The sequence below is a fragment of the Calidris pugnax genome, unplaced genomic scaffold, assembly GCF_001431845.1.
Source record: "Calidris pugnax isolate Ruff unplaced genomic scaffold, ASM143184v1 scaffold219, whole genome shotgun sequence".
Lineage (NCBI taxonomy): Eukaryota > Metazoa > Chordata > Aves > Charadriiformes > Scolopacidae > Calidris > Calidris pugnax.
The window spans coordinates 1,577,040-1,603,269 of record NW_015094507.1 but is presented as its reverse complement, the minus strand read 5'-3'; the positions used below and the strand labels follow the sequence as shown (position 1 = coordinate 1,603,269).

General features: G+C 41.0%; 1 protein-coding gene across 2 annotated transcripts; it reads left to right on the top strand.

The window, feature by feature from the left end:
- The first annotated feature begins 209 nt into the window (after positions 1-209).
- On the top strand, positions 210-25,876 carry ACTR2 (ARP2 actin-related protein 2 homolog (yeast)). Of its 2 annotated transcripts, XM_014964604.1 has the most exons (10): positions 210-367; positions 6,681-6,791; positions 10,139-10,153; positions 12,148-12,363; positions 16,443-16,515; positions 18,650-18,786; positions 19,582-19,731; positions 20,382-20,527; positions 21,425-21,557; positions 22,643-25,876. In XM_014964604.1, exons 1-10 carry the CDS (start codon positions 320-322, stop codon positions 22,811-22,813), a joined length of 1,200 nt encoding a protein of 399 aa, XP_014820090.1. In that variant the 5' UTR covers positions 210-319; the 3' UTR covers positions 22,814-25,876. The 2 variants fall into 2 exon arrangements, with proteins under 2 accessions (XP_014820090.1, XP_014820092.1); XM_014964606.1 differs by lacking the exon at positions 10,139-10,153.
- The last annotated feature ends 354 nt before the right edge of the window (positions 25,877-26,230 follow it).

Sequence of the window (26,230 nt, the reverse complement as noted above, 5' to 3'; positions counted from 1 at the left end):
TGCGGAGCTGGGTGTTGGTGGGTTTTTTTTCGGGCCGCTCTCCTGTCAGGGGCAGGCCGCGGGGCCGTCGCCATGGCAACGGGGGGGCGGGAAGAGGCGGGCGGGGGGGGGGGGGGAAGAGGCGGGCGGGGAGGGGGGGCGGACGTCGCCGCGCTGATTGGGCGGCGGCGGGGGGTTGACGGCTTCCGGCGGGCGCGTGCGGAGCGTAGGGCGGAGAGGAGGAGAAGAGGAGGAGGGGGGGGGCGACGGTCGGTCGGTCCGGCGGAGGTTGAGGAGGAGGCGGAGGAGGCGACGGCGGCGACGACCGGTGTGTGTGAGGATGGACACGCTGGGCAGGAAGGTGGTGGTGTGCGACAACGGCACCGGGGTGAGTTGGCACCGGGAACCGCCCTACCGACAGGGAAGGGGAAGCGGAGCCGCTGCGCCCCCCCCCCTTCCCACCCCCTCACACACACACACACACAAGGCCCGGCTTCCTGCCGGCACACCCGCGGGCCGCACCCGGCCTGCCGCCGCTACCGGACCCCTCCGCCTTTCCCGTTCCCTTCCCCAAACACCCCTTCCTTCGCCGCCTCCCGAGGGGCCTCGCCGCCCTCCGCCGGCCCCGGCCCCGCCGTGGCGAGGCTTGCGGGCCTGCGGAATGAATGGAGCCCGGGGAGGCGGGGGGGGGGAGCTGAGGGCAGAGGAAAAAAAAAACAAAAAAAACGATCCCAGCGGGTTTTTTTGCCGGTTCTTCCCTCATTTCCGAGGGAAATCTACCCTCGGGGGTCTGCGGTGGTGCGGCCCACCCCCTTCCTTCCCCGGCGTTTTCCTGTTTTCCCGTCAATATCTGATTTCTCTACCTAACCTGTGCACTTAACCACAAATACCATTTTTAAAAATATCCTGAATGAACCCCTTAACGCTTTGAGCCATCAGGGATGCGTCTCTGTATGCACGCTTATTACTTTTAGGATGATTATTATTTATTTTGGTCAAAACCGAGCGTCATCCGTCCATTCATGAATACGTTCCCCATCCGCAACGTGCTCAAAATTGGCATTTTTTGTTTTAATTTAAGAGAGCCCCAAAGGTTTTCCTCCCCATCCTTTCCCCTTTTCTCCTCTCCGGGAGCGTACAGGCACCCCCTAGACATTCACCCTTTTGTCAGCCCTGCGCAGGCTTCGAGGCGCCTCGACAGGAAGTCAGAAAGATACCATTTTAAAGCAAAAAAAAAAAAAAAAAAGATGCTATAGGTGGGTATTTCCCTTCGGGAATTTTGTTCAGAAATCTAGGGTTTCCCCCAGTGAAGAAATCTTACGTGGAGAGTTAACACAGCTAACAATATATAAAGATCTCTTGAATGGCAGGAAAAAAAAGGAAGTCATTTTTATATATATATATATATAAACACTAGCAATAAAAGAGTTATTGTTTTTTTAAAACCCCAAGAGGGAATAGTTGAGACAAAGGTCATTGTTAGAGATTCAGCATCCTGAATTAGAGGGTTTTCCAATTAGCATGTGAAATGATTAGAACGGTTCAGGAAGGACATCCTACTTGACAGTTCTGGGCTTTTAAAAAAAAAAAAAAAAAAAAAAAAGATGCTATAGGTGGGTATTTCCCTTCGGGAATTTTGTTCAGAAATCTAGGGTTTCCCCCAGTGAAGAAATCTTACGTGGAGAGTTAACACAGCTAACAATATATAAAGATCTCTTGAATGGCAGGAAAAAAAAGGAAGTCATTTTTATATATATATATATATAAACACTAGCAATAAAAGAGTTATTGTTTTTTTAAAACCCCAAGAGGGAATAGTTGAGACAAAGGTCATTGTTAGAGATTCAGCATCCTGAATTAGAGGGTTTTCCAATTAGCATGTGAAATGATTAGAACGGTTCAGGAAGGACATCCTACTTGACAGTTCTGGGGTTTGACAGCTCTAATGTCTTCTCCTTTTTCCTCCTATAGCAAAAAAAAATATCATTAATAGGACTGGAGCCTGAAGCTTTTGGGCACTTTTTACACTGTCATTTAGAAAAAGGAAAGAAAAAAAGAAAGCATTTACCATTTTCTTCTCACAAAGCGACGTGGAAGCTTTTTTTGTTGGGTTTTTGTTTTTTCATTGTTTAAAGCTCGTATTGTCAGGCCCATATTCCAAAAAAATTTTAGAACTTCATCTTTTAGTGTGCTCCTTTATGTAGCTATAAATCATTGGGTTGGAAAAGGTTTAACATATCAGCAGTGACAGCAGTGTTGTGCCGTGCCTGCGCTCGGTAAGGTGTGAGGCATGGGGTAAAAGCCATCATTTTCACCCAATTTCCCAAGCTGCGTTTGCAACACAGATTTTGTACAGTGTAACGTATCTGTGTGTACTTTTAATCAAGAGATGTCTTGGAGTGATCCTTTTTTTTATTTATTTTTTTTTTCCTCTGGGAATTGTACCAGCAGGATATAAATAGCTATAACAGTGGAAGGTGCCTTTATAGTGCCATTGTGGTGCCGAGAGGAGGGGCCTGTGTCACTTCTGCTTTGGGTTGTGTTCGAGCTCTGAGCAGAACAACGTGCAAGTGGAGGTGCCCTGGCCACAGAGTTCATTGTGCAGGAGAGCTGAAGTATCAAGAATTCTCAGTTAAAATCTGTAAACTTGAAATATTTAGGTTGAATTGGGGTCATTGAAGTAGAATTGGGATAATAGACCTTGAAGAAAACGCCATTTAGTAAAGCTGTTGAGCCTCAACTGTGTGTTGAGATTATCGAGTAGTCCTATATTGTCAAACCAGTATTTTTATAATATTTTTTCTATATGACAAAGAAGAGCTGCTTTATATCAGAATGATGTCTGATACACTGTGGGATGTCGTACTTAAAACCTGGATTGAAGACAAATCTCTTGCCAGGTGCCAGAAATACTACACAAAAATGCAGAATAGCTGTAGAAAAATCAGGTGCAATTTTAACTTTAGCCTTTTTGAAATTTCACCTTTGCCTTTGACATTTGCGGTCCTCGTTAATGCTGCAATAGGACTTCTGATGTATGTGGCTGCGACGGATCTGTGAGGAAGAGGTGACTAGAAGGGAAGTTCTTGCAACACTGTAGTGTAGCAGAGAGAGGCAATGGCATCTTACAGGTCTGAAGCGTTAGAGGTGGATGTTCTTATTGGCCTAGGACAAACGTTAGGTAAGTTAATTGGTAAAATTGCTCTAATAGTGTTTAGGATTTTTGTTTGGGAGTTGCATCAAGGGAAGGAATGGGGCAGAGAGACCTGGTAAGAAGTATTTGCTTTAAGACTGGTCACGTGACCTGTGTGCGAGCTTCCTCATTCTTCTGGTTTGAAAGAACACTTAAACACACACGGTCTTACTGTTCGATGACTCAGTAGGAAGTGAAAGAGTCGGTATAAACCACAGTGAAATGGAGAAGAAACTATATATGGTAAAGCTTCTTACACGCGTGGTCTTGCACACGGGCAAGCCGAGCAGCTATTCTTAAAACATTCCGAATGTATATCAAGGGCTCGCAGAAATGAGTGATGATGAACTCTTGGCTTCCTTACAAAGACATGTGAATTCGTTGAGGGTTGGTGTTATTGTTCAAGATGCAGTGTGTACTGAGCATTGGATTGAAGTTATTTGATAATTGGTCCAAGGGATGTGCCCCATAAGGGATGGAACAGAAACGAGGGTGCTATACTTAAATTTTATTCGAAGGTTTCAAGTTGAGAGTGGGAAGAACAGTGAGTATTTAACGTCTGGCACCGGAAAAGAGAAGCTGATTGTATTCCAAGCTGCTGCAGTTCGTAACGTTTAACTGAAGATCTTGGAGGATCTTCTGTGAGGAAAGGAGAAGTATCTTATGTTTCTTGTACCCCTTCAAAAACCAAAAACTGTTCAAGAATTATTCTCTGGATACATTTGTGTTTCTTAGGTGCCTTTATCTGTTGGTAGCTCTACCAAACCTGGTTCTCCAGCCATAATTTTCAACACTACGTCATCATGAACCTACTGAACCAGCTGAATATTCAGTAGCATCACAGAGAATACTTCAGTGGGGCTGCTTTCATTGCTGGGAAAGCTGGTGTGCAAGGCTGACTTGTCCTCATCTTCACCAAATGTTCATGTAGCCTGCAGGGGGGTAAATTTCAAATTTGACAGGGAAGAGAGAGAGTTAAAATGTTGCCCCATCTACCTCCTGTTCAGTTTACCAAACTTGGTTAAGATGTCATTTTTCAGGTGCTCTGAAAAAGACCCTGAATGTCCAAGATCAATCTTGCCTATTGTAGTTCACATGGATACAACCTGGTTTTGATTTTGTTGTAGGCTGGTTGGAGAAATGACAGTCTGCTTTTAAAATCTAGGATTTATTAATTGCCAACATCGTTAACTGCCTGGGAAGGTGTGTCAAGGCTTTAAAGGGCTGGAAGGTACTGTTGCAGTTCAAATAGGGAGAATTTAGAAGAGTATTTTTGTAGGTTGAGATTTTCGAGGTCAGCGTAGTTTTGTGTGATTTTGAGAGGTATTTTTAAGGTTTGCTAAGAGGCACTTAGTGATTTTGTGCAGTAGCTGGTGGGTGGGTAGCAGAGCTTCCTGAGGGGTGCTCCACTACCTTGAGTTGTCAAGATGCATCATGTAGATGTTACTGGTCCTGTCACTTCTGTTGACCAACACAGTTGGTGATGACAGGGGGAAAGAAAAGGAGGAAAAGCTGTAAGCAAAAAGAAGATTGTAAAGGTGTATGGGCTCCCTGGAGGTGTCTATGGTTGTACTCAGAAACAATTTATAAAACCTTAAGCTGGAGGATGGGATTGTATGGGCTGGTTTGTAGAATTTCCTTCTAGCTTGCCCAGGTCCTGCACAATGAAATTTATAACAAGCAAACCCAAATATTGTAGTGATTTGCCCTGAGTGCGATAATTTGGCGAGTCTGAAAGGGAGCTTATTTTTATTTATTTATTTATTTTAAATTGAACACCGTTGTTTGGACTCAGCTCAGTCCTTCAAAATGGCTCATACATTTTTCCTCTGGTAGAAAACTTCCAGTAAAGACTTCTGGTGCATTTACGTGGTGTGACCCAAAAAAAATGTTTGTGGCTACGCTTTGCTTTCTCATAGCAGCGCTGCATTCTTGAATACACAAATGAGGTCTATGTAACTCCTAGATACTTCTGGCCTTTATATAAGCAAAAGAGTTGGTAAGTACTTGCCTCCTCAGAGAAATGAGTTGTATACACAGTGTCATTCCTCAGGTATTCCAAGCTCTGCCTTTGGAGACAGCAAACACTGAATGGGGAGAAAGACATTAAGATCACAAAAAGCAAAAAAAACCCAAAAAACTCCCAGATCCCCCCCTATATTAGCCCAATTTTAATTAAAATATCTCTTGGCTCTTTCCATAAGTGGCTTTATAAATTTCTTTCTAAAACGTGCCCTTTTCACTGCAGTAAGGCGAAGAATTTAGAGCAACAGAAGGTGACTTTTCATGTTCCCGTTAGTGTAATGGCAGAATTCCCCTCAGCTGCAATTAGCTGTACTCTTTGCTGTGATAATTGTTTCACTGGCAGTCTTCAGACCTTGCTCCAAAAAAAACCCTCAGTGAACGTTTTGGAAATGTTAGCAGGTGGCTTTTAATAACACCCTGAAATGGAGAATTAAGCTCTGGAACAGGGTCCCGAGGAGGCTGTGAATTGTCTGCCCTTGGAGGCTTCCATCACGCAGCTGGTGCAAGCCCAGAGCAACCTGAATTCAGTGTTGACTACTTTGAGCCCAGCGTTGGCCAAGGGAGATCCTGAGGTTCCCTCCAACCGTAGGGAAGTCTACATGAGTAGGGTAGTCAAAGAACATAATTTGCTGATCCCCATGAGCTAAAATTGAACTTTAAATGTGCCAGCAAGAAGTTACTTGTTTTACAACTCCGCATCCTCCAGTGACTGTTTTTGTTGTTGTTTTTTTTTTTTTTACACTCAGTTAATCTTCACTGTTTTCTTAGTGTATATACTGTCTTGGCACCCAGTGATACAAAGCTTCCTTTCACACATATTTTGGTAACAAATACTCTTTCAGAGTATCCTGTTCAGTGTGGACTAGCACCAGCTGAGGTTTTGGTTGTGCTGTTGGTTTTAGAAGTGCTTGCAGTGAACTCATATCTTTCTCCTTAAAAGAAACCCTGAAAATTATGAAACTTTGAGAAATCCATCTGAATTGCACAGACTATCTGCTAGTTCACTGTTAAACGCTTTTTATAGCAGCATAACACCTGAATTCACAAGGTTTTGAGGTTTTTTTTTTCTGATATGCAATTTGTTATGCCACTGTGTGCTCTAATTGGAGAGGCAATTTAATTTGGTTGCCTTGCGTACTCATTATAAGGTGGCCCATTTCAGAATGATGGGCTTCAGATTTATAGAGTGGCAGGAATCCAAATTCAAGCACTGGACTCTCAAAGTACTTAGTTATTTTAATACTGTTTCTCAAAAAATCTGGCAGTCTGATTCACAGAAAATTCAGGAAGATACTTTAATTCAGTTTTATAGATGTATGCATCATCTGAAATGTGTAACATTGATATGAAAGTATAACTCCAATTGCTTTCCAGTGGGACACGGGATCTTAAATTTGGGATTTTAGTTTTTTACCCCAAAGCAGGTTTCTATTAGTAATCAAAAGTGATGTGTATTCTAATAAAATTATTTATTTCTTTTCAGTTTGTGAAATGTGGTTATGCAGGCTCAAATTTTCCAGAGCACATTTTTCCAGCTTTGGTTGGAAGACCCATCATAAGATCAACTGCTAAAGTGGGAAACATTGAAATCAAGGTAAATTTTTTTTCATTATTATTCCTTTCTGACAGATCAAAATATTTAGGACAGCTTTTGACTTATGTAATGTTTGGAAACACTTTTTCCTTAATTCCCCTTTATGCTGTTTGAGTGTCTCTTGATTCATTTCTGTATTGCTTTTTAGCCTGTCACAAACCACAGAGTTATTAAGAGGGTAATCTGAAGCCCTGGAGGCCTTCAGATAGTACAACTGAGGAGGCAGCAGGTAGGGCTCAAGTGGTTCTGGGCAAAAAGGGGTTGTAAATGTGTAAATAATGTGGTGCTTCGACGGCAGAAATCAGATGGAGGTGGTTGATGTTTGTCACCGAGCTGTACCGGGGGATTGTGAGACAATGCTGAAGGACTGCCGGAGCTTCCAGGTCTTTGTATAACTGTTTGCTTTCTACTCAACGGTTGATCATCTGTGATCTTGTGTGAGATGTTTAACCTCAGTTGTGTTTGCATTTCATTGTTTCTATTGGTTTTGTTTTCTTTTCTTTTTGCTGGTGATAGGCGTAGGTACTCCACACCAGTTTGAGATGGAGAGGCTGTGTTCGGGCTACTTCATCTTGGGATGTTGTTCCAAGCTTAGAAGGATGGGGGGGCACAACACCACTGTTTGAGCATCTTTTTCTGAAGTCTGGGGAGCTATCATTTCTCACTTATTTTGTAATTAGAGTAACACTTCAAATGTTAGTAATTGCTTCTGCACTACAGGCTTCAGTCAATGTCTTGGCCCTGCTGTGGTCCCATTCTACCTTCTTGCTGCCAGCCACACATTCTCACCTTGTGCTGCTCATACTGCTTGTGCAGTCAGGTGGTCAGCCACTTTAGTGAGCCCATCCAGCTGAAAAAGAGTGATTTTTTTTTTTTTTTTTTTTTTTTTTTTTTTGTTATCTGGTCAAGTTTTTGACTGCCTTACTAGACAACTGTGAACTCCAATTTGAGAGCAGGGCAGAAGGAGGAACTTGAGGGAGAAGCAGGAGGCGACACAGAACTACAGAAGCCCTCGCTTTGGCCAGTGGAGGTCAAGTTAGAACCACATATGTAGAGGCTTTCAGTTTTGCTTTCTGTGTCGCTTCTGGGCAGCAGCTTAGTAAAAAGAAAAAACCAAAAAATTAATGTGCCCAGTCTTGTTCCTTGTTTTCAGAACCCTGTGGGCGAAAAGGAGAACTTCAGTTCTCTGCTTTCTGCTGCTGCCTGTAAAAAGTTAGTAGTATCAGCAGAAGACCGCACTAGGAAGTCAAGAGGATGAAAGACATCAGGCCTGTCCAAAATGCTCTTTGTTTCTGGTTTGCTTGGCTGTTTGTTTTTTTTTTAATATTACAGTACTGCTTACCTTGTGTCAGCTGGGACAATTTGGTTGTGAGGATGGAGATCTTTCCCTTTCACAGTAGATAAGAGTTTTTGGAAGGAAAGGGAAAACATCTTCCTTGCAAGACAGGGGGAGAGGTTTTTCTTCAGGTACCTTCTTGAACTTAATGTGACAATTTCTTTAAAGACATCCTCGTAGAGTTTTATGAAAGTTATGCAGTTATTTACAAGTCTTAAGTAAAAAAAAACAAAACAAAAACAAACAAACAACAAAACAACAACCCCACCAGCTCTCTTGCATGAAATCTCATTGTTGAAGTCATGTTTTCTCTCCAGCTGATCTGATCCAGCCTGTCCTGCCAGTTGGAGTATCCTCTGATTATCTGATATCTCAGGTTAATATTGCAGATGGCAGCGTTGAATGGGGAAGATATAGGAGGTGAAAGTGAGTAGTTGCTATGAGATCAGTGCAAAAAGAACCAGTAAACTATAATTTTGTGTGCATTGCCCATCTTCTGCTTGAGAGAGGATAAACTGCATCTAGATTCTCCCTAGAAGTTTTACATCATCTGCCTATAATAGCTTGTCACTTTCTTACGGAAACTGTATCAAGAGAGAAAATCCCTGACACGGATACTTTGGGTATCCCAGTAGGATATTACAGTAGGGAGACTTGCTACATGTGAGGGCCGTTTTTTCTTTGTGAGATTCTTGCAGATTTCTTGAAAAATTGTATTTTAGCAGCTGGGTTCTATGCCAAAATTTAATTCTGGCCATTCACTGCAAGTTCTTACGGGTTAACCTTAAAACTTGAGTGAAGGTAGCTGACAAGAAGATTATCAGTTTAACTTTTTTCAAAACTATTCAAAAAAGCTGTTATTTCTGTGAATACAGAAACTCTGTGAAAAGAATGTGGAAGCTGTTGAAAGGTGGTTATCATCCATCTATTGAGTTATCAATTCCAAGTTGCTTTGTCCATGTTTTCCTTCTGGATTCTCATTTCAGCCAGCAGCAGGAATGTAGCTTTTTCTCCTACTCAGTCCCCAGTTCAGGACATAAACACAAAAATTCAGTAATTATTGGGATTATTTTGCTTAAAATTGCAACCTTGAAGCTCTAAAATTGGAAAATGCTGCCCTTATCTTTTACTAAATTACCAAACTTTGAGGCAGGTTTGGAGAAGCAATTTGCAGAATAAGTAGATTTGCCTTAATGGTGCTGATAGTTATTCTGCTGGGTTTTGACAGTTGAGGTGACTCAAAGTAAATTTAATCAAAGGAGGAAAAAATCTCAGTAATCATGAAAATGGCTTTAGTATAATTTTGGTCAGAGTTTGTATACATATACTTCAAATTTCTCATAGTGCTTCCCAGCTGCTTAAAGTATCATATCTTTCTACCCCCATAGCTTGCTTTTGAGACACTGCTTTTACTACTGCACTTCCTGATTGCTTATTTCTGAGAGTAGGTGCCATAATTTAAGTAAATATCTCTTATTTGAGTCTTTTTTGGGTATTTTTTCCATGATATATGAACAGATTAGCCTGCTTATAGGTGAGTGCTTTTATAGTTTTCAGTTCTTGCCTATTTAAAGCAGAATTCTTAAAGGAAAATTAGATTTAGCATTTGTCAGAGTTAGTTGGGGTCAAATGCCTTGTGCAGAGTCTTGTTTAGGTCGGATAAACTCCTTGCTCAGACCAAAACTCCAATGTTAGAGAATATTGATGCACAGAATCCTGTTTATGAGCAATAGGCAGATGTACTGATCATGTTTGCAACGTAAGATGCTTAAACATGACACGCTGCTGACACATAGCAATGGCTTTCTTTAAAGAGGCATTTTGATCTGAGATGCTGAGAATGTTAGTTTGGCCCTGACTGATCTAGCTCAGATCATTTCCTGCTGTACCTGCGTCTCTTTTCAGCCTATTTCTACTGTGTACTTAAAATAATTTGAGAATTTCATTTAGGCCTTTTCTGACTTTCTTGCTTCTACCTTCTTTCTTCACCTTTCTTCACCTGTTGAAGTAGAATAACAAAAAGATGGTAAGTGAGGTGCCCCCGTGCTGTTTGTTTACCATTTTTGCTTGATGGGACCTAGTAGCTGTTATGTTATTTTTTGATGCTGCTCATTGTTTTGTCTTGCTCTACATCTTACACTTGAATACATACTTATTTCGGGCGTTGTTCGTTGCTTTGGTTTACTAGCAACTAATTCATGAGAATTTTTATGTGTCACTTCTCAATGCTCCGTAACCTGTAGGTTTGCAAGATGTAAGAATAACTCTTAGAGACCAACGTGAACAGTAGAAATTGCTCAATTTAACGCTACAAACCAAGAGCTTGACAAACTTTCAGCTTTCAATTAGAGATATATTACTGAGTTCCAGTGTGGTGGAAAGATTGAACGTCACGGTACGGGTTCCTCTCTGCAAATTCAGTTGTGCTGTTCTCCTTCCTCTTCGCCTGGCAAGCGCACATGTTTGTTAGGGCCTTCTTGAGGAGGATGGTTCTGCCCTTTAACTTGGTTTTAAAAGGATGTGAAAGTTTTGTGCAACTTTCGTTGCGCGTTCAGATAGTGGCTTTCCCTGGGCTGTGTCCTGTGGGGCAGCACAGATCCTCCAAGAGCAACTGGAGCAGAATAAAGGCTTCCGATTCCGCTGACTGATGGAGCTCCTGTGGCCTTAAGTTCTCAGGAGCAACGTGGCTGCAGGGTGGAATTTCCACAGAACCATTTCACTAGAGTACATTTAAAACATTAAAAGTCTTGACTTCTGTCTTCTGTACAGCAGAGAAGTGAGGTGTGATCTGCTGTGGAAGGGAGAACAAATAAAAGGCCTTGTCAGGGAGAGGGGGAGGAGCAGGAATGGTTTGGTTGAAATTATTTTCCTTTAACTTCCTTTTTTTTATGGTCAACGGTAACTGTTCAGGTTACTTCTCAAAAAAGGGTAGTTACGATGCTGGATTTTTTTTTTTGTTGTGCATCTTCTCTCCCTGGCGTTGAAGCAGAAGGTTGAGTAACCCTCACCTCCAAGTTTTCTGTGCCACAGCAACGGCAGCCGGCAGTGGCATGCTTTTGTATGAAGGAGCTGGAGGTTTTTTTGCAATGAAATAACACTAGGAGGGAAACAGTGCTACTGGTACCTAGGAATATGCTCTTTACAGGCTAAATATGAGCAAGTCAGTTAAGGTTTCCTTAGAAAAGTACGGGCTATAACAGTGAGCAAAGAGGAGATGTTACGGTGCGCGCTTCCTCTGGGAAATACGTGGGAAAGGAGAACATAACGACGCTGCTAATTTGAATGTGCAATGTTTGCATAACTAACTTTAAGAAACAGATTGCTTAATGAGTGTGAAATGACTATGCATTAGTTCGTTGTATTTGTGTAAAGAATGCATTACTGGGCTTGGGACTTTCGGCATGGAACAGAGGAGAGTATATTTTATATTTAGGTATGTCTCTTCACAGCCTATTGACACAGGCAACATGTAAACCATTGTTTCTTTTAATGTCTAGTGTGGAATTTCTAATCTCTTACTTTTGCTACTGTTTGATATGCTTATTCACCACTCATTACTCCTTTTTTGGTATTGTGCACCGAAATTTGCGACATGCATGGAAAAATATTCTGCCAATCTCACCTACAACCCTTACGTGCTATTTTGTATCTTGGCCTTTTGAAATTAGTATCTGATTAAAAGACTTTTGGAGGTGTCAGTGGAGAAACATCTGTACTTAATAAAGGTTTTTGTGGTATCTAACTGTAGCAGGGTTTATTGGTTTGTTGAAGGTTAATTGGAGAATGGAATTAACAAAGTTTATTTTGGAAAATGTTTGGGATGGGTAACAACGAAATTTAAATACTGCACAAAAATATATTCTACTTTTCTCCGAAGTACCTGAAAATGATTCTAAAACGTGGGCATTGTTTAAGAACACAGTTGGACACGGGCTGGAGCCGTTCACTCTCATTCTTGAGGATTTTGGTGTTTGGAAAACGTTGCAAGCACTGACATGTTTCTGTATTAAAATTTGACAGGATCTCATGGTTGGCGACGAAGCAAGTGAACTCCGCTCGATGCTGGAAGTTAATTATCCCATGGAGAATGGCATAGTTCGGAACTGGGATGATATGAAGCACCTCTGGGATTACACGTTTGGACCAGAAAAACTTAATATTGACACAAAAAATTGTAAAATACTGCTCACGGAACCTCCCATGAATCCAACTAAAAATAGGGAGAAGATCGTGGAGGTATGTCTGTCTAGTAGAAACTGATATATACTGTCATTGAAGCATCGCTAAGAGATTTTAACTTCTTGGAACACCTTGGTAACTGTCTGAGGCAAAGCAGTTCTCCTGTTTTCTAACCAAAACTCATCCTCAGCCTTAGTCGTGACGGCAAGTCTGGTTAAATTCAAACAAGCTGAGACTTTATTCAAAAGCTATGAGCAGGCTTCTTGTCTCAAGCCCTATCACCACTGAGACACACAATTGGAAATACTTCACATATCCAAGATGTATTGATGAGTAGCTATTGGATGAGTGTTAATTACTTTAAATGACTTGGACTTCTGTAAGCCAGTAATGCTTCAGAGGAGATTGAGGCCAGATGGAGCAGTGTTGTTGGAGGGAGCTGAGACAAAGGTGTGATGACAACCAATTCGCTAATCTTTGATTAATGCTAGGGATTATCAATTAAAGCCTTCTAAGAAGGAAAGCCTGGTTCTTGGATCCCCGATCTCCCGGTGCTGCCCTCAGCAACCTAAACTCCATCTGAACTTTGCAATGATGCAGGTTGTCAGATGGATATTGTTTAGCTCTAGTACCATGTGACAAAGACTTGATTTTGAAGAGCAGTTATGTTTGACAAGAATACTTTTCTGTTTTATTACGTTTGTTGTTTTGTGTTTTTCTCAACCATCATAGATATTTTCCATTAATGTAAGTGTTCAGTGTAACCAAAATGTAATTAAAATAAATGTGGTGCTAGAGGAGCTGATAGGGCAGGAAAAATGGGTTCTAAGTCTGAAGCCTGACCCATTTATCAGAACTTTGAATATGAAAGGTTTGTATATTTTTTTTTTTTCCCAAATTTGTTGCCTAGTCTAACAAGAATTTACCTTTAAATTCCCTTTCCTTTAAAATCCTTCTGTTGTCACAGCCACAGTAGTGCTTTCTGCAGCGTGGGCAGTGAATATATTTGCACTAATCTTTTCTTTGGGCAACTTGGGAGCAAGCGAAGTATAGCAAAATTTGGAAAAAAGGTGAAAAAAAATCAAACTGTACAATCTAAATTCAGCATTTCTTAGCAATTGTGGGCATTAGGGAGCTATTACCAAAGCATTGTGTGATGCAAGATTAGTGATACCGTCTGTCCTGTGTCAGCGGGCTGCGGTGTGACAGACACAGCAGATTATTCCGGGTGGCCTCCATGGAGCAGGAATGGTTGAATTTCTCCTCTTTGGGCTTCTTCTTGGCTTTTCAGCTGCCTACAATAGCGCTCTTGTTTCTGTCTTCCTGCTAAACACAAAAGGCTGGGTTTTAGTTATTCTGGGACTGAGTAATTTTATACCATAAATTGAGAAGTCTTGCATGGCTTCTGAAGTCTGATAAAATATTTGTATTGCTCCATTTGTGTGGTTTGTTTTTTTTTTAAAACCACTCCAGAGATTGTGGATACTGAATTATAATCCAGAGGATTAGGGAGACCTAGAATCCATTTTTCTAAATTCAAATTTGAGTTAGAGAAGCTCATTGTTTCTATTAACTTTTTGAATGGAGCACAGTGCTAGGAAGACTACCAATATTTAGTTTTTAGCTACAATGTATTTATATTCTTTCCATTTTTGCCATGGATGACTCCTTTTCAGGGAGGCTAGCCCAGTATGAAGCACTAAACTAAGAGTTTTCCTAAAGCCTGCAGTAAATGTAATAATGTCTTTGCGTTTTGTGATAAAGCGCAGCAGCATTTGAAAAGAAAAGCTTAGTCATCTGGACCATATCAAGATGATAGATAATTATACATGCTGTACTTCATTCTACTTGGGAAGTAATTCTCTCTCCTCACCCCATCACTCCACCAAACTCAGCAGCAAGTGTTCACACCACAGCTATAGTGTAATATATATATATATATTTAAAAAGTGCCGTTACTTTCCTAGCACGTACAAGATGCTGCTTGCTCCTCAGCGTGAGTGAGTGCTGTTTGTTTGTCTCTAGTTACCTGCTGCCTTCTCATTCTGTAATACTCCCCGGGAGCAGCCAGACTGTGATGGCACATCATGTAGCTGTGAAGATACTCTGGCACAGTCACTTCTCTCAATCCCAACCTGACTTGCTATTTTAGTTGCACGGTGACTTTATACACTTAATCTAGAGAGGCAACTTGGATCGTATTATTTAACAGCCATGGATAAAGGCCTCTTGCAATTAAGAGATTAACCAGCGTTACACTATGTTTTGATTCTTCCTGAAGTCTGATATATGAATATGTGAATACATGGTGCTTTGACTTTTCTCTTCCCTCTCCCCCCCCCCCTTTTTTTTTTTTTTTTTTTTTTTTTTTTTCCCCCCCCCCCCCCCCCCCCCGATTTTTAGTTCTTCTTTTCTGTGCCAAATTGGACCGTCACTCTGTAGGTAATCCAAAAGCTGCTGTCACAAGAAGAAGAATCTTTTTCAGGAGCACAATCCTGCTCAGTGTTTGCATCTTAAAATTTGTTAACACGTAGGTCCTGAGTCAAGACATTTCTCACGTCAAATAGAACAGACCCAGAAGTCTTGAAAGAAAGAATAACAGCCCCCCAAAAGCCTGCAAATAGGTTCTGAAAGGGTTTTGTTGTAGCTTCTAGGGCTTAGCACAACGTGTGAAGACAGTAACTAATGCCATTTGAATATTCATTTTGTTGTACGAAGAGGATAACTTAGATTTTTCTTAAATCAGTGTTTCATTTTGTCAGCACTCAGGTTGTTTGAAAGACTGATTTTAGGCAACGACTACCCAAATGGGATATCTGTTTGAGTTGCTGCCCTTTCAGCTCTTCCTTTTCTGGCAGACAATTCTGCTTCTTGTTTCTGAACGTATTGCGTACGTGCGGAATTGTGGCCAGTAGGGAAGTTACTAGCCAGCCTTGTAATGTCTCTGTCACTCATGGATCAGGTTTTCTGATATGGGCCAGCTGTTTAAAATCACAGTTATAACAGGGGGGGGTCTCTAAATAGCTCAAAATTTTAAGATTTTTAGGCGTCAGCTTTTTTTTTTAAAAAAAATATTTAGAAACCTTTAACTTGAGCTGTGGTGGCACTTAAGATTTAATGGGTTTCTAATCCTAGAAGTTGCAGAAGCGCCCAGGAGGCTGCAGGATAGCAACAGCACAACTTCTCTTTGTGCTGGAATAATCAGAGTTCATCCGTTTTTCCCTGGAAAAGCATTTTGAGGGGAAAACTGCTGTACAGTAGGATTTATTTACTTGGCCTTCTTTTGTGTTTATAAAGATGCCAACATCTTCTAAGCTCCACATCCTTTAATCTTGGAGACTGTTTCTTCACTGAAAGTAGTTCAGTGGTCAGGGGAACCTAATCTACAAGACAGGCAGTTATTTTCTGTGTTAGAGTTGTACAAACCTGTGGGTTTCTGTAGGTACTAACAGAAAAGTAACAATAAGCCCTACCTGAGCTATTTCAATTGAAAAATTCAATTTTTGCATGAGTTCTACAAGTTTGTCGTTGGTTGTGTTGGGAAGAAGGTGGCCCAGAGGCAGAGAACAACCTGTGGCACTGGCCTGATTCTAGACCCGTACGCGTAGGAGCCTGTTTGGTCTTGACTTGTCTGCGGTTGGACAAAGCCTGTAGGGGTTGATATGAATAATAATAATAAAAAAAAAAACACCCCACAAACAAACCACCCTGAACCTCCTTAGTTCTAGAGCATACACCTTTAACAAACACTTCATTCCCAAGTCACGCTTCGGTAATGAAGTACTTGGCTGGTCTACAAGTACTGCCTCCCACTCGTTAAGCACTTTGGAAAAGGGTTTAGTGAAGCTGCAGAAATTGGTGGGGGGGGGTTTCTTGGAAGTATTTGCTATCGTTGCTTAACGGATGTGGAATGTTTCCTCTGGCACATCCTGTGCTAACAGGTAAGGGATGGAACTGAATGTGCTACTGAAGTAGGTTTCTAATGTTTGTGTGGAATCTGTGCAATGAAATTTGTTGGAAGGTGTTTTGGATTAGCAAAAAGACAGAATTCTAGAAATCCAGTTTTCAAACATCTCTGAAATGTCTTTGAAGTATTTGGCCTGGTTCGGATGTTAATTCTTGCCTTCCTCTTACAGGTGATGTTTGAGACGTACCAGTTTTCTGGGGTGTATGTAGCCATTCAGGCCGTTCTTACTTTGTATGCTCAAGGTAGGCAAAGATCACATCTGTTTAGTTCAGAAATGTGTTGCTGAACCAAAGTCCAAAATGGTATTAACGGGTCTTAATCCAAGGCTGTTGTGAGCTCAGCTCTGACTTAGGGCTTGCTTTTTGTTTTGAGGAAGGACTGATACGTACCACTGTCGGTGTTATTTTTAGGAACCAACTGTGGAGACACGCTCGTAAACACAAACCTGGTTTATCACAACTGTCGTTGTTTCAGGGTGTGGTCATTTAGTCTTTGGCCTCAAGTCTTAATGACATGCTTTTGATTTTTCTGATAAAGCAAAAATTTATTACTATAAGTGAATTTCAAGAAGACGACTAGGTGACTTTTGCACTATTTAAAAAAAAAAAAATAGTTGATTCTTTCACTGTAGCTAAACTAGAATCCTCAGCCTGATGAGAAAATCCTGGATTCACTGAATTCGAGAGAAATTCTACCATTAGCTGCAATCCATCTAGGATTTTAAGAAGTTACTCCAGCACATCAGTTCTAATAACACGACTCCTTACATCTGTTTACCAGTGGCTCGAGCAGAAGTGCTGGGGTGCTGGCGAGCTGGTCCCGTCATGCAAGGCATTAAACAGAGTTGAATCAACATTATATTTGCAGACTTGGATATTAATTTTGTTTGCTGCATTCCGTGCTATTACTTCCCCCCCCCCCCCCCCCCCCCCCCGGAAGCAGGTCAGCTCTATAAAGAAAATCAGCCATATTTAACGTGAAACTCTGTAGTTTTTACAATGTTTTTAAAAATGTTTTACAACATGTAGAAATGCTTCCATAAAAGCAGACTTATTAATCCCAGTTTTAAACTGTCTTTTAAAGTGTAGTTTTCTTACACAAATATTTTCCTTGTCTCCCCACGGCTCCTAACCCCCCCCCCCCCCCCCCCCCCCCGCTGTTAAAACTATCTTAAGCCTAATTGTTGCTTTTATGTGAAATTCCCCGCGCTTGTGTGCCTTTTAAAGGCAAAGGGGGGTTTTATATCAAAACCTAGTTCTAATTGGGAAGTTCTCTAGGAATTCCTCACAGCAGCCTTCTGGAGTTTTGGTGTAGTCCCTTGTTTCTTTCCTTGCTGCGTGTGTCCGATTGCAAGAGTTGTGTTTGTATGAGCCATTACCCCACTAATAAATCTGAAGATCTGGCCCCACAACTGAACCTTCTTCGGTGCGTTGGAGGCAGATGACCAGTTTGTTTCCCTTCTCTTGACAAAGCTTGAGCAAATTACAGTAGCCAAATCAATGCACCTTGCCATTCCACATTAAATGTTCCTTCTTCATTTTAAGGTCTCCCCTTAAAATATATTTTCTTGCTTTAGGTAGCTTTGGGAGAAACTGTAAAACTGTTTTCTAATCAATTTTCACCATTAATTTTGCTTTTTAGTTATTTTGTTAGTGAAGTATAGAAGCTTCTTTTTTCACATGCTTATGATATGTCAGTTTTGCATACCTTACAATGTAATGGTTCTGCGGTAAGCTTTATTCACCTGAGTTAATTTCTTCAGTCTATGAAAGTGGATCTAATGCTATTTCTGTGGGGGGAAAAAAAATCAGATGTCTTCTGTATAGTCCAAATATTCTCTACCTTAAGAAAGCATTGTTTTGTTTTTTGAATACTAGCCAAAATCAAAAAGTCCTAACAATTGAAACTAGGTGAACTTGTGGCCTGAGTACATCTAGGTGTCTTCATATTTGAGAAATTAATATAAGGTTGCACATCAGCAGCTCGATGTGAGGAGGAACTTGTGCCCCAGCGAGTGTTTAATGATGTTAGATATTCTCATTAATTAGAGTGCAATTTAATATGTCAAAGCACCAGGTAAAATGGCGAACAGTAGATTTTTAAGCATCTAGGAAAAGGCAGAGGTAATACTTTTTAAAAAAGTATAGGAAAGCATCTGTTACTATGAAAACCTTAAGTTTAAAATCCATCTGAATGGAAACAATTGAATTTTAAATTGTGACTTCTTTTCCCAAAGTGATGACTGGGGGAACAGAGGTGGTATTAAGATTACAATGGAAAAAAACCTTAAAAAAATCTTAAACGCTCTACTATTCTGTTCTCTTTATGGTGCTAATAAAAGTTGTACTTTATTTCCTCACCCCGTCATTCTTTTAGGTCTGTTGACTGGTGTTGTTGTGGACTCTGGAGATGGTGTAACTCACATTTGCCCAGTTTATGAAGGTTTCTCTCTCCCTCATCTCACCAGACGGTTAGATATCGCTGGGAGGGATATCACTAGGTACCTCATTAAGGTAAGCTGGGAAGAATCTTTAAGGTTGAGCTGAAATCTGTGGTACGTTGGTTCAAGTTAAAATCCCTCGATAGCAAGAAACCACTGTATGTTTTTCCTTTATTATTTATATGGTAATTACATAAAGAACTCTGTATTGTATTCTCTGTATTGCTTAAGTCCATCCTTACTACGTTTTCTCATCTAAATCGCATGTAATATTATTGATATTACTTAGAGACTTCACATTTTCTTAGTGGCAATCTTGTAGGAAGGGATTCTATTCCATATTTGGGGAGGAAAAACTCTGTAGTTGGCCTTCTTGATATGTAAAATGAGAACAAAATTGTATTTTATCAGTTCTACTCATCTATTTTCAGAAAGACTTTTTCTTACAGTGTGGAAAATAGTAATTCTTCAATGATTATTAAATAAGATTAGAGAACTTACACTTTTTAAAACAATAGAAGCAACAGTCTCGATTGACGAATCTGGTGGTTAAACTGGAATGGCAGAGTGTTCTGAAGCGAAGTCCTATATATAAGAATTCTTTTGGTTATCTTTCACTTGTCTTTGTAACGATTATACTGAAAACTGTGGTGAAGAAGAAGAAAATTTCCAAGGTGGAGCAATGCTGCTGCTCTTCTGCTTCCCTGGTAATAACGGATACACTGGGGACAGCTTTGACTTAACACTAAATTTGCAGTTAAAAAAGGGAGACAAACTTTCCAAGATAAGTGTTTGAGCGTCCTCCTCTACTGATAAAGAGGTCCTGGGTGTTCTCTCGTGTGTTGCTAACACCATGTGTCATCTCCAGCTCCTCCTGCTGCGAGGGTATGCTTTCAACCACTCTGCTGACTTCGAGACGGTTCGCATGATCAAGGAAAAACTGTGTTACGTGGGGTACAACATCGAGCAGGAGCAGAAACTGGCACTAGAGACCACAGTACTAGTCGAATCCTACACGGTGGGTGGCTAAAGAGCTTTTCTTGTTCTAAACTTCCTAAGTTTAAATTCAGGTAGGATTTCGCTTTGATTCCTTTTACATTTCTCTTGGCAGTAGCTCGTTCTCCCCCCAGCTCCTGATTTACCATTAGTCATTTTTGTCAATGTAGATCCTTGAATAGTAGAATTTGAATATTAAATTACGAGAACGTACAGAGAAAGTGGACTTACTCCAGCGTGTGGCTGTTTCAGCTGCATCCCTCTAGCATTGACACGTGACTGATGCCTGGTGATAAGAATGGTAAACTTGCTCTTAGTGAAAACTTCCTTTGATGGCACACGGAGGAAAAGATCTTGCAGGAAAGCATTATTCTGGCTGTAAGATCATCTATTAAATCAATGTTAGGAGCTGTATTGTGAGGAAACGTGCTCAGTACGTCAGTGTTGATGTATCTGGTCTCTGATGTCTCTAAGTAAATTGCGTAACGGTCAACGAATTTATATCTTCCTTCAATAGTACTGAATGGCTTCTTGCAGCGGTGACAATGACCAACAATTTCCTGTTTTAAAACATTAGGGAACAATGTAGGTCATTTCCTCTTGGTTTGTTTAGTATCCAACTGGCTAAAGGTAGTCTTCTAAACGCTCTTTTTTTTTTTTTTTCTTTACTAGCTCCCAGATGGCAGGATTATCAAAGTTGGTGGAGAACGGTTTGAGGCACCGGAGGCTCTCTTCCAGCCTCACTTAATCAACGTAGAGGGGGTTGGTGTGGCTGAATTGCTGTTTAACACCATCCAGGCCGCTGACATTGATACCAGGTAAGAGCAGAATGCTTAAAATCCAGTTTTCTTGGGGTTTTGGGTGATTTTTTTTTTTAGCACTTCCATCAAAGACACCTGGAAAAGCATGAGCAAGTCTGCCATGCAGTAGTATTTAGTCTCCTGTACCTATTTGTACTACAGAGTATACTATACAACACTGTCACAGAATGATACGGGGTTGGGAGGGACCTCTGGAAATCATCTAGTCCAACCCCCTGCCAAAGCAGGTCCACCCAGAGCAGGTTGCACAGGAACATGTCCACATGGGTTTGGAATGTCTCCAGAGAGGGAGACTCCACCACCTCCATGGGCAGCCTCTTCCAGGGCTCTGCCACCCTCACAGGAAGGAAGTTCCTCCTCAGGTTTAGGTGGAACTTCTTATCTTCCAAGTTTGTGCCCATTTCCTCTTGTCCTGTCCCTGGGCCCACCTGAAAAAACACCAGCCCCATCCTCTTGACACCCTCCCTTGAAGTATTTATAAGCATTGATCAGATCCCCCCTCAGCCTTCTCTTCTCCAGACTAAAAAGACCCAAGTCCCTCAGCCTCTCCTCATAAGGGAGATGCTCCAGGCCCCTCATCATCTCTGTAGCCCTCTGCTGTCCCCTCTCCAGCAGTTCCCTGTCCTTCTTGAACTGGGGAGCCCAGAACTGGACCCAGTGCTCCAGATGGGGCCTCCCCAGGGCAGAGCAGAGGGGCAGGATGACCTCCCTCAACCTGCTAGTCACACTCTTCCTGATGCCCCCCAGGATGCCATTGGCCTTCTTGGCCATAAGGGCCCATTGCTGGATGATGGGCATTCTGTTGTCCACCAGGACCACAGGTCTTTTTCCTCAGAGCAGCTCTCCAGCAGGTCAGCCTCCAACCTGGAAAGTCTATTGTTTCTTTTTGGTCAGGTCTGAATTCTATAAGCACATCGTGCTGTCTGGAGGGTCCACCATGTACCCTGGGCTGCCTTCGCGACTGGAGCGGGAACTTAAACAGCTCTACCTGGAACGAGTTCTGAAAGGAGACGTGGAAAAACTCTCGGTAGGTAGCGAGCGGTGGCTTTATATTTGTCCGTGGCCGAGATTTATCCTGAGTCCCCACTAGAGGGAACCAAGTAGCCAGAAATGCCAGAAACAACTTGCAAAATCGCTGCTTCTCCGTTCCTTTGGAGTAGGGTGGCTTGTTGTGAATAGATCTGCAATAAAGCCACCTTCTAGTCCCTGCTAACAGCACATGATTCCTGAAGTCTCCCGGTAGTTTGAACGTAAAATGGGCTGTTAAACGCTAGGGCACAACTTATAATGTAGGTTTAAGGAAGCTAGTGAGCTTTTTGTGCCTTAGAGAAAGTCACCGTTGAGCAAAAATGATTTCTTTTAATCTGATTTTTATTTTTGAAAGTTTTGGTTCACAACATAAGTGAAATACTCAAAAGTAAGAGGTTGGAGTTCTAGCACACCTTCAAATGGAATAAATTTCCCTTGTAACTAACTTCCCTGGGTTTTAATACAGCGTTCTCTAAAGATCTTTTGCATCTATATTGAATGACTCAATTGTACAGAATGCTTTAAGTTAAAAACAGTATTTCACGCATAGCTTTGGCTGTACTCATTTTTGCTCTTGAAGTTAGGGCTTTAGCACTGAAGAATTTAAGGGAATATTAATTAGTTAAGCTGGGTTAGGTTGTGTAAATTTAAAATCTGTTCCATCTGCCCTTCTAAAACTTCGTATAATTATAAAATATTTTGTGATTTGATGATCCGATAACGTCTTATAATTTTAGCTATTGAAGCATAGGAAGTACTGCACTCCTGGAATGTTCATGAAATACAAAATTTAAGACCGTATTTTTGCATTCTGGCTCCTGGGCTTTTTGTGGATCCACCGAATGTATAATTTTGGGGGAAGCGTCAATAGCTGTCTCTAATTTACAGCACGAAGTAGTTATTTTACTCGAGTTGGTGCAAGCGGAAGCTCACGCAGAGTGTCCCTGTGCCAGCATTTTGGTATTTTGGTTGCATTTTTCCCACTAAAGTGTTTTCATTTCATTGTTCTGCTGGAAAGCAGAGTTTTATTTTGAAAGGCTTTATTTCAAGAATCCTGCTAACGGTGTCTTTTCTTTTCCTTAGAAATTTAAGATCCGGATTGAAGATCCGCCTCGTCGAAAGCACATGGTGTTTTTGGGCGGCGCGGTTCTAGCAGACATCATGAAAGACAAAGACAACTTCTGGATGACCCGACAAGAATACCAAGAAAAGGGAGTGCGTGTGCTGGAGAAGCTTGGTGTGACTGTTCGATAAATCCCAAAGCTTGTTCCCATCACATGTCTAAAGCTTTTTGTTTTGGGTTTTTGTTTTGGTTTTTTTTTTTTCTTTCATTGCCAATCTCTGAACTCACTCAGCTACACGCTATGGAAGGGCCTGTCTGTGGCCTTTTGACCCAAAGGTCAGGTTTTGTTCTGGTTTCTTGGGGTAGCTTTTGTTAAATGTTTCTTAATGTGGCTAAATTTGACTATTAAATTTGACCACTTCCCTGCAAACAAAACAGAGCAAGAGCAGCCTGTCTACTTCATTGTTCCTTCCCAGTAGGCAATTGGGTAATTCTGGTAGGCTTTTTCTTCTGGGTTTATTGCTATAGTCCTGCTAGCTTTTGTCTCTAGTTCACAATGGGTTGTGTGCCTTTTTTTAGCATAAGAAAAAACAAAAACAACTTTTAAAGAGAAGCTTTTGCTATTGGATCATCGTGGTGGTTATCTTTGCATCTTTTTGCCTCTCTCTACATTAAGATTTTATTTTGGTTTTTTCTTTCCTGCAATTAGGAAATGTCGATTAAACATTTTTATTTTTTTTTAGAAACTAGTTGAACTAGCTGGAATGGCTTTAACACGCTGTTTCCATGTAACGTGGTTCCGTCCGCGCTGCTGCCTGAACTGGCTTCTGAGGTGGTTTATCCTTAAAGGTGGTGGTAGTAGTTCTGGAAGTTGCCACAAAGGGAGAAACACCTGGTATACTCTGGCAAATGTAAAATTGTGGCCTTAGGTGTCTTTTTTTTTTTTCTGGAGGGAGGAGACAGGTTGGAGCTGTGTTGCTTTTTTGTTAAGGGACAGCTGGGGGGTCAGTCTGACCAAAAAAAAATGCCTCTTTTTATAGCTCAATTTTTGGTACCGTGTTGTCTCAGCATAGGGAGCGAGAATGTTAAATTAGCCGTTCTGTAATTGTGGAGAAACTTAGATGTGCTGAGACAGGAGCCTCTAAACTTCTGAAGAGATTGAATACTTTCAGAAATGCTTGTGAAAATTGTAACTATAGATACTCAACCCCCCCCCCCAACCAAGTTTTAAAAGTTGGATGTTTTAAGTGCTTATATGTACATCAGAAGCACTTCCATTAAACTTTACAAGTATATTAACCTAGTGCCAAGTAGTTATTGCAAATGAATATTTTGGTGACCAGTGTTTATTGCAGCAAGCAGATATTTATAAACAACCACTGGCAGTAGGTTATAAAGAATGACCTATATTTGTTCCAGTTAAAAATAACATTGGAATCTGAGATGTTGTTGGTTGGTAAATATCCACAATTCATTTTGTCCACTCTTGATTTTTTTGATGCTTAACGTGTGATGGGGAAGGAAGTGAAAACCAGTGATTAAAATGCTGTTTCCAGAAAGTACATTAAAGCTGAGTTATTCTGAAAAATGGAAGTTGTCACTAGTAATTATCAGCCATCTTCTCAGAGTATAGTTGCCTCTATTTTTCTTCCTACTAGCGGACTTGGTAACTATCTTTGCAATAAAATCTGCCTTATATAAAGCATAGCAAAAAAACAAACAAACAAACCAAACCTCCTTGTGTACGAATGGCAGTTAGACTTAGTTCTACTTTGCTTTTCGTGGAAATATTCTATCACTTCTTCCTGGTTTTCCGAGCCTACCGTAACATTTAAGCGTAAGGAAGTGAAGTTCTGGTTTTTTGACTTGCAAACCCTGGAATGTACGAGAGATGCTTTCGTGTACTTGCCATTTGTCTGCATCTTTCCAGTAACAATTGACCCCAGGAACACGGAAATATTCAACTCCCTTGGACTCTTAAAATTTGCTTTGCTTTTCTAAATGGAGCCGACAGCTTCCTTTTGGCTGGGAGCGCCAAAACAGGCAGAATCCACGTCTGCATTTCTTTAATAACAAGACAGTCACTATAGTATTGCTAGTAATGACCGTTTAATTATAGGTGGGTGGGGTTTTTTGCAGCTATATTTACTCTTAACTTGAAAAATATGAATTTACAGGCATGCCGGTCGTGCCTCAGTGCATGCACTTAAGCAGTTACTACATTTTTGGGGAGACGTGAATGTAAGGGGTACTCTGAATTCCTGTAGTCTTCGGAGCATTTAATACACAAGATTTTAAAACTGCTGTGAGCTTGCTTTTAGGGCTAGGGTTTCTCATGGGACTGTCTCTGGGCTTTTCGGACAGCATTGAGACTCATGGAAATAAACCAAAGAATGATTTTTAAATATTTTTTTTTTTAAATGACAATCTGTCATGTGATTTATTATTTTTTGGGTTGTTTTTTTTTCTTTTCAAATCTAGCCCTTGAACCTGCAACCTCTTTTCTAAACCGTCTTCTCCCTTTATTCATTGGCCTTGGTCAGGTATGTGCACGTTGGAGTAAAGGTTTTTGGAATTTGGCCCTTTCACTAGAGAACTTCACAGCACCATGAGTAATAAATGTCAGTTGATTGTGCAGAAGCTTGGGTTTCCATGGAAACCGTGTATATATTTAAAAAAAAAAATAAAAGAGGAAAGGTAACTAGCATTTTAAATTCCAGCAATCATGGATGCAGAAGAACGCATGCGTAATCCAAATACTGACTGGGGTGTTCCAGTTGTGCTCAGCGTGGCTCACCGCGCGTGTGTTTGCACACACCAGAGCGTGTGTGTGTGTGTTCTCTCAGCTGACAGCTTCGATATTGCCATGAAAGCAATCTGGTTTTCAAGTGGGTTGGGTTTTCTTTTTTGGTGGGTGGTTTTGTTTTTTTTTTTTTTGGGGGGAAAGACCAAATAACTTGAGTTGTATTTGCGATATGCTTCAGCTCCTATAAAATTAGAATAGAAGATGCCGCATCAGTTGTTAAGTTTTTTGGGAACATCCTATTTTTAATGTTAAGCTGCTTCAAACCCCTCCCTTCCCCCCTGCCTCCAAGTGTTCTAGGATGTTAACCGATGTAACACAAACGGCTTTTTATACAGTAATGAATTATGTTAACACACAACACTGGTTGAGACCATGAATGGAAATAAACAGCTATTTAAATTGACAGGTCTTTTCAATACAAAAATAAAATCAGATTTTTTTCGAAGTAGATGATGTTTGCTTTGTTTCCTTTGGGAAATCACAGTTCTGTCAGGTTTTTTTTGGTTTTTTCTCTAACTGTATCATGAGCTGCTTACGTTGAGGAAATCTGACACCGCAAAATAACACCTTCCCTATCGATCGCTGTCACGGAGTGAGAAAAGCAGCCCTACTCCAGTCTCTAGCCAAGACTTCCCCTCCCTCCATCTTAGTTTCTTTTCAAAATCAAATCCTTATCCTTGGAGGGGAATCTTTTCTAGTTCATGCTCTATGCTTAGTACTCTACAGTGGGAAGACCCCTCACCTTCTGTTGACTTCAACATTCCTGTCTAAGCCCAGAAGCCACCTAATAATGCTGTGTTTA